The 8,371-nt window shown below is 37.6% G+C and overlaps 1 protein-coding gene across 7 annotated transcripts in view; it reads right to left on the bottom strand.

Annotated features, from left to right (window-relative positions):
• ZMYND11 (zinc finger, MYND-type containing 11) overlaps window positions 1–6,503 on the bottom strand; it is a 73,503-nt gene extending 67,000 nt beyond the window's left edge. For 3 of the 7 annotated variants that reach the window (XM_011942277.1, XM_011942279.1, XM_011942280.1), the window contains exon 1: window positions 6,327–6,503. In XM_011942277.1, coding sequence (XP_011797667.1) covers window positions 6,327–6,442 — 116 coding nt within the window. In that variant the 5' untranslated portion in view covers window positions 6,443–6,503. The remainder of the gene's footprint in view (window positions 1–6,326) is intronic. The other 4 variants (XM_011942281.1, XM_011942282.1, XM_011942283.1 and 1 more) reach the window with 2 other exon arrangements.
• Between the last annotated feature and the right edge of the window lie 1,868 nt (window positions 6,504–8,371).

Here is an 8,371-nt window from a genome sequence, read left to right as displayed (position 1 = left end):
ACCACCCTTGCTAACACAGTGAAACCCCGTATCTACTAAAAATATCAAAAAAATTAGCTAGGCATGGTGGTGGGCACCTGTAGTCCTAGCTACTCGGGAGGTTGAGGCAGGAGAATGGCATGAACCCAGGAGGTGGAGTTTGCAGTGAGCCGAGATTGCTCCACTGTACTCCAGTCTGGGCGACAGAGCGAGACTCCATCTCAAAAAAAAAAAAAAAGGGTCATGTGTTTGAATATGATGCTGCCATTTATTCTGACGTGTCCAGTGCAGTATACAAACACGGAGAACACGCCTTTGATTTGCCTTTGTCAGAAGGAATTCTTTATTGCTTTTGGCTCTGCTTTTGAACTTCAGAAAATATCCTGTGCCTTTAAAAACTCTTTTTTTTCTTTTTGAGACCAAGTTTCACTCTTGTTAACCAGGCTGGAGTGCAACGGTACAATCTTGGCTCACTGCAACCTCTGCCTCCCGGGTTCAAGTGATTCTCCTGCCTCAGCCTCCCCAGTAGCTGGGAATACATGTGCCCGCCACCACACCCAGCTAATTTTTTGTATTTTTAATAGAGATGGGGTTTCACTATGTTGGCAAGGCTGGTCTCGAACCCCTGACCTCAGGCAATCCATCCACCTCAGCCTCCCAAAGTGCTGATACTACAGGCATGAGCCACTGCCCAGCCCCCCCCCACCTTTTTTTTTTTTTTTATAAAGAAAAATCACAAGATTGTTGTGAGATGGGATGACGATGATGGTAACATAGTTTTTTGTGGTTTTTTGTTGTTGTTGTTGTTTGTTTTTGAGACTGTCTTGCTCTGTGGCCCAGGCTGGAGTGCAGTGGCCGGATCTCAGCTCACTGCAAGCTCTGCCTCCCGGGTTCACACCATTCTCCTGCCTCAGCCTCCCAAGTAGCTGGGACTACAGGCACCCGCCACTGCACCCGGCTAATTTTTTGTATTTTTAGTGTGGTCTCAATCTCCTGACCTAGTGATCCGCCCGCCTCGGCCTCCCAAAGTGCTAGGATTACAGGCTTGAGCTACCGCGCCCGGCCAACATAGTTTTTAAATCTCCCCAAACCTACTAGACAGAGTTACTGGAAGAATACCAAATAAAACAAAGCAAAATGCCCTTGGACAGCATACACAGAACAAAATTAGGTCATGAGAACTCCTATGCATCCCAAAATTTGAGCAGGTAAGAACAAATCTCTGAGAGCTACAATCCTGATTGGTACTGATACCCTTACAGGAGAAAGAGAGGCACAACAGATACTAATGGAACAGAGCATAAGAGGGTAAAACACCCAACAGAGACACACTGGAAAGCACAGTAGGCCCACTTGATAACAGCACTGAAACTGGATTTTACACACTCCCATTTGCAGATGATTCATGGTAATTCATGAATTTGTGGTAAATTCTTAAGGAGCTAGAGCTTAATGGGGCCTACAAACACTCAGAATTAAGCAGTCACAGTTCCCTTCCAGGACAAAGCCCGGTATTACAGAGAAAGGCTACAAATAAAAGTAACAAATACTACTGCAATCAGTTGAAAAGACCCTCAGTATAAGAAAAGGTGACTCCACAAAAAACCGGGGAAAAGATGGAGAAAAATCTGGGAAATCTCAGGAAAAATTAGGCTCTATTTTTAGCACTTTGTAAAAATGTCATAAGAACTTTAAAGCCATAAATCTGGAAAGAGTATTCAGAACCACTCTGCCCTGACACAAGTTTAGGAAAAGTGATTTCACGTGAGAATGACCAACAGAGAACGACCATGGCACATGGAACAGAATGACATCCTGATAGTTAGAAACATGCCAGAAAGATAAGCCTACAAAACAGAAGGAAGCTAGAATTTACTGTCTCAAGACATGAGAAAAGACATGAAGAAAATGATATAAGGTAAACAAGCTATAAATCAAAAGAAAAACTCAGAATTCTGAGTTAAACATTTGAAGTAAATGGAAAAAACATCACTTCAGAAGTGAAGTCTAAACTAGAGGGTACACAAAAATGAATATACACCAGATAATGTTACATAAAAAGAGGTTGCAATGAAGGAAAATACTAAAAATCAAAAAGAAAAAAGATGAAAAGAATTAAATAGAGAAGTACAAATACAGAAGATAGGAAAAGAAGATCCAACACACTAAGAGAGGCTCCAAACTAAATAAGGATGTGTGTAGATAAGAAAATAATAACATAATCATAACTATACATGGTATATAGAATATTTAAGATTTTCTTACTCTAATAGCTGTGTATTTAATGTTGCATAAAATAACTGACTACATGAAAATCTAAAATTTTATCCCAGATGATGTCCCTGAGAACCATGATTCTCACCATGTCAGAAAGTAGATAAAGATTTTAGATTCAAGAGCTAAGTAAATAAAACCCAGTAGCCACAAAGTTCAATGGAAAGTATCAGCATGAACTCAGGAGGTGTTTTCATCTTTTAAAAGTATGCGCATTTCATAATTCTGTCCAAAGGCCTAGAAAGAGACCCACCCAGTAGCGACACTGAGTAGCCAGGAAGTGCTCTTAAAATACATTTTAAAACTAAAAGAAACCAGAGCACCTGGGAGAAATCAATGGTTCCAGACCTGGGGCAGGATATGTACAAGAGGATCCCGAAACATCTTGTTCCATAACAAGCAGAAAGAAGTTCAGAAGCCAACACTGCAGAGGCTCCAACTGGTCAAAGATAGCATCAATAAGGGGTATTTTGAAAATGGACTGAAATACACGAAATGTAATTAAATGCATGAATTCCAAAGGGCAATTTGTTTCTAAATCTAATTAGTTACCATTAAAGGATACTATTTTAAAAACTGCTAAATACATAAAGAGAATGAATTATTCTACTTTTCCCATATGAACCATACCACATGGTAACCAAATAGCAGACGATGGGAAGCTATGTCCTTATAGAAGTAGTCCAGTTAAAAAAGGAAAGATAGATTGGATGATTACCATTTGGCAGTCCTTAATTAGAGTTACTGGATCTAGCATCAACTGCTATGTACATCACAAAATGAGAAACAACTGACATCATGTGTCTCCTGATAGAACAGAGCACTCCCATGGAATAGTCTTGCCCCCTCCCCCAAGCCACCAGATGCCGCTATCAATCTCCATGAAATAAAAGGGACTGAGCAACAGGTTAAACTAGACTACAGGGATGCGATTGGCAAAAGCCAGACTATGGAAAATCACAACCAATGGCCGGGTTTCTTCAATCAATTCCAAAAAAAACAACAACAACAACAAAAAAGAAGAGAAACCTAGAGATTAAAAGAACAAAAGCAAGCAGAACTAAACCATTATACAGAAGTAAATTAGAGTGTTTAGGGTGTACCAGGCTAAGAGCCAGTCACCCCAAAGCCCACAACTTTTAATGCTTGACAAAACCTATGTAGCTTTTTTTATAATGGCATCACTCATCAGTCAAAATAAGAAATGAAACTTAATGACTAATATGCATTCTTGACAGTGACTCTACTACAGCCTTCAGTACCTTAAGATATTTGCAAAGTTTAAAAGATATCTTTATGTTCGGACTTGACTAAGTAGATCAACTTGATTTAAAATGAATCTAAGGCTTGAAAATATTTACCTTTTGAGAGTACAGAATAGGAATATTAGGCTTTAGAGCAAAAGATCTGACTTCCTGTCATAGTGCATTGCTACTTCCTAACTTACCTTAGGCAAGTTTAACAAACAGGGAAATTAATATCAGCCAAGAAGCAAAGGCACTGGCCGGGTTAGGCAATTTTCTAGACAGTTCTTTCTTGGAGCTGTCTAGCAGGGAAATAATGACAAATGTGATTACTGTTATGAAGGAAGTACAGGATGCTCTGATTTGAGCCACATAATAAAAACAAACATGGCATACCTCTCAGATGAGATGAGGCAGAGGAAACACAGGGACCCAGTCTTAAGCACTTAACCTCTGATTCTTTCTTTTTCTTTCTTTTCATCTTTAGATGAAACTAATAAAACCAAGACTATCTGGTAGGTAAATAAATGTATTCATATTTAATTGTAAAACTAAGGACCTCATAACATGAAGAAAAATAAGCCTTGGCATCAATTAAAGCTACGCTGATGAAGAAAGGAGAGAAAAGAATGCTTATCAATCATACATAATGCAAAATGAGATGTAGGCAATCCTGTTAATAATCTCCATGTCTTTTACTACAGTTTAACATGTGTATACATGTACACACACACGTTGTAATAATCCAGCAGGTATCTGCCACCCGTTACTGTGGGAGTTAATTCTCTTACTCCCAGATTAGAAGGTGGTCACAATCTAACAGCAACATTCACACTGGGAGATTCTGATAGCTGCTTAGAGAAATGTCCCTAAAGCTTCTAGAGAAAGATGCTACAGATGACTAAAGGTCATCTGAAAACCTGAAATAGTTGTCATGTTTACATGATTTTAACTTAAAAAGCTGAATCCAAAGTATTTTATTTAAACATTCTTCTCTAAGCAATTTTTATATAAAGGATGGTTTTTTAAAAATCTCAACCATAAGGAAATACTGTTTTGTGCTGTTTTTTTAAAATGTTTTACATCAACATCATTTGCATTTAGTTATCATAGCTCAAATTATGTGCTTTATTTAAAAACATAATCATTAAAATAATGTACTATTTATTTTATTCTTATTGTTCACATAGTATTATCTTTTTTTTTCTTCTACGATCTTATAGGAGCAAGGAGTTGTACACAGTCAGCTTTAAAATACCCCAAGGGCGAGTACAGAGTTGGAGCCACATATATCCTCACCCCTTCTCTATATCCTTTTTTCTTCCCCCTCAGCCTTTGGGTTTCTTTGTTTTGTTTTGAGACGGGGGCCTCACTGTCACCCAGGCTGGAGTGCAGTGGCCTTACCTCGGCTCACTGCAACCTCTGCCTTCCAGGCTCAAGTGATTCTCCCACCTCAGCTTCCTGAGTGGTTGGGACCACAGGTGCACAGCACCTGTGTATTTCTGGCAGAGATGGGGTTTCGCCATGTTGGCCAGGCTAGTCTCCAACTCCTGAGCTCAGGCGATCCACCAGCCTTGGCCTGCTAAAGTGCTGGGATTACAGGCATGAGCCACTGCACCCATCGCTAAGTAGCCTTTGTAATCTTCACCAGCATACAGGGAAAGGACAAAAATACATGGAACTCAATTTTATTACTTATTAATAAAGGTCAAAAGGCACTTATTTAAGTGAGTTTTGTAAATTACTCCCATTCTCCATTTTTACCCATAGCATCTAAAGAATGTGAAGAGACATTTTCTCTAAAGCATCAAGATGTTTTCTCTCAATTATTTTTAAAATTCCAAACACTTAAAAAAGATAAATTTAGCTTTATTTCTTTAAGAATACCCAGAGAAACAAAACAAAACCAAGTTCCTAACTGAAGACTCCCTTATAATTAGTATACAACATGTAAATAGAAGCTTCATAAAGTACTTTTATTTTTCTTTTTTTCTGTATCCTGAATCTGTCTACCCATATAAATAGCATGAGAAACTAGGGGGTGGGGGTGGATAATTTTCTTCTTTAAAACTGAATGTTTATTTAACACGATTTCTAAAATACAGAAGGAAATTGTTGAAAATTCTGTTAGTGGGCGATAAAGTAGTAAGATGTTACCACACATACCACACCTATCCTATATTAAAATTAGTAATGAACAGTAGACTGTTTTTAGATAGCTTTACTACACAAAAGTGATTCACTAAAGGTGTTTTTAATAAAAGAATCTCTGGCCGGGTGCAGTGGCTCATGCCTGTAAATCCCAGCACTTTGGGAGGCCGACGCAGGCGAATCACGAGGTCAGGAGTTTGAGATGAGCCTGGCCAACATGGTGAAACCCTGCTTCTACTAAAAATACAAAAAATTAGCTGGGCGTGGTGGCAGGTGCCTGTAATCCCAGCTACTTGGGAGGCTGAGGCAGAAGAATCACTTGAACCCGGGAGGCAGAAGTTGTCGTGAGCCCACTGCGCTCCAGCCTGGGCGACAGAGTGAGACTCTATCTCAAAATAAATCAATAAACAGAGTTAAAAATTTTGTAAACCAAAAAACTATTATAAATTGTACACAGTGATATTTTCCTCATCTAATTTTTCTATGAAACTTCTAAACACACGTTGCTTCTGTATGTTTCTGTGTTTTTCTAACAAGTAAATATTCCTGCAAAGCAAAAAGTGTCTTCAGTTCTTTGTAATATATGTCGATTAGCATAATAGATGAAAAATTTTTTGGCCTTTCCCCCAAAATCTTCTATGAAATTTTACAGAGATATTTTTGGTGAAATTTACTTACTTTGTAATACGGTCAATGTTGGCAATTTGCTTCTGGTTCCGTATAATCTCAATGGCTGCCCAAAGATGCTGGATAGCTTTTGTATCCGCCTGTCGTCTTTTTGTTAAACGTGCCATGACCTGTTTACTTCTTTAGCTGCAGTAATAAAAACATAAGGGAAACAAAAAACAGATTACAAAATGATTTATCAATATAAGTGAATAACCTTATCAGGACCTCTCAACTATTGATTATACTTAGTATGCAGTATTGCCCACTTTCTATTTTTTCTACCATCCACATCACCAGTTACTTCATATAAAGTATCATTCATTTCACTACATCATGAAGAATGACATTCTAAAAGCCAAAAAGTTGAAAAGGTTATCCCAAGAAGGGTAAGTGGTCACTTCATACCAATACACTTTTAGAAAATGCATTTAAGTTTATCCTAAAACACAGAAATACTGCAAGATAAAACTTCCTTTGTTGACATTACATTGTTTGTAATTTGATCAATACAAAATGGAATTTAAATATTCTAATTGTTTGGTACTTTGGTTTATTATAATCATGGCTTAATCAAATTTTATATACATATATAGATACATGAAAACAACATTCTTTTTTTAAATCAAATCATGAACATTAAATATAAGGAAGTTACTTCTGGGATGAGATGTGAAAGGTTGAGGGACAGAACACTAGAAGGTCACAAATTATGAAGAATGGTAACATTCTTGGTTTAGGTGTAAGTTTCGGAGGGTATTTATTACACTATTAGGAAACAGCATTGCTATTTTATTCAAATTTTAGTATTCTAGATGAATTGAAGAAAATTGCCACGACACCTCCCAATAATTTTCCTGCTGTCTCCTGGCAAGATGGGGAGAGAAAAGAGGTTAAACCCTGGATGTCCGGAGAACAGCAGTATCACAGAGAGGATTCTCTTAACTCAGCATGGAGAGACGCGTCTGTAGGAATCTGGTAAGCCTTCGTCACGAATCCTAGCATTGAGGACCCACTGAAACATCTCTCTAGATCATACACACTATCATGCTGATTTTAAAATCTAGGTTCTAAAATATACAGTGAACATTAAGCCTTCTGAGATTGCTGAAATCTCCTTGATCTGCCCTTTCCTATATCTTAAGTTTGGAGAATGAGGGAGGGAAGCACTTTGCTCTGTTCCATGACTGGCCAAGAGAGGCACAGGAATCTCCTTTTTCTCTACCTCTGTGTTTCTTCACAGCCCACTCAGTTCCCCCACTTTCTCAGACAAACACAAATAAACTCTATAGTTGCTACCAAAACTTATCTTGAGAAAATTGAGTCAGTCAGACTCCTAAAATAAGATGTTTTTCAGAATTACACCAGCATCAGAATACATTTTGAACATGTTTAAAGGTATGCCTGAATATTCTCACACTATTACTTCTAATAGTTCCAAGCTGCTTCACAGAGCAAATAATTCAAAAATAGTACCAGTATTCAAGTTCTAAAGAAAACTTTAGGAATATCAGTTGGTTCTGTATAAATTTATACATAACTAAAATACAAAAATTGTAACTTAGGAACACTTCCATTTTAGACAGTAATCACTTTAAAATGTACAAAAATTCCTCTGTTGAAGTGCACTTGTATTGGAGCACCAACTTTCAGAATTTGATATGCCTTAATGGAAGGAATTCATTGGTAAGGATTTACCATATGTCAGAAAGTGACATCTAATGGTGAACTGTAATAATACAACCCAATCCTGTGAGATGATACAAATACTCAGATAAATGAACAAAGTTTCAGTTATTCTTACATAGTTAAAAACATATGCAGGTGTCCACTTTATCTAAGGCACTGTGCTAGACACAATGAAGCAGTTAAAACTGTATAAACAGCGACCCTTGCCAAAAAATACTCTAAAACTGGCAGAGGAAATTTGACATACACATGGAACTAACTGTAAGGTCATATATGACATATAAATAGTCCACAATATGTGCTATAAAAATTCAGACAAGGGAGACACTACTTCTCACTTAAGTAAAATTTGAGCAAAGAGATGAGGA

This window comes from Colobus angolensis, unplaced genomic scaffold (assembly GCF_000951035.1).
Source record: "Colobus angolensis palliatus isolate OR3802 unplaced genomic scaffold, Cang.pa_1.0 Scaffold209, whole genome shotgun sequence".
Classification (NCBI taxonomy): Eukaryota; Metazoa; Chordata; class Mammalia; order Primates; family Cercopithecidae; genus Colobus; species Colobus angolensis.
This window is presented reverse-complemented; position numbering and strand designations above follow the sequence as displayed.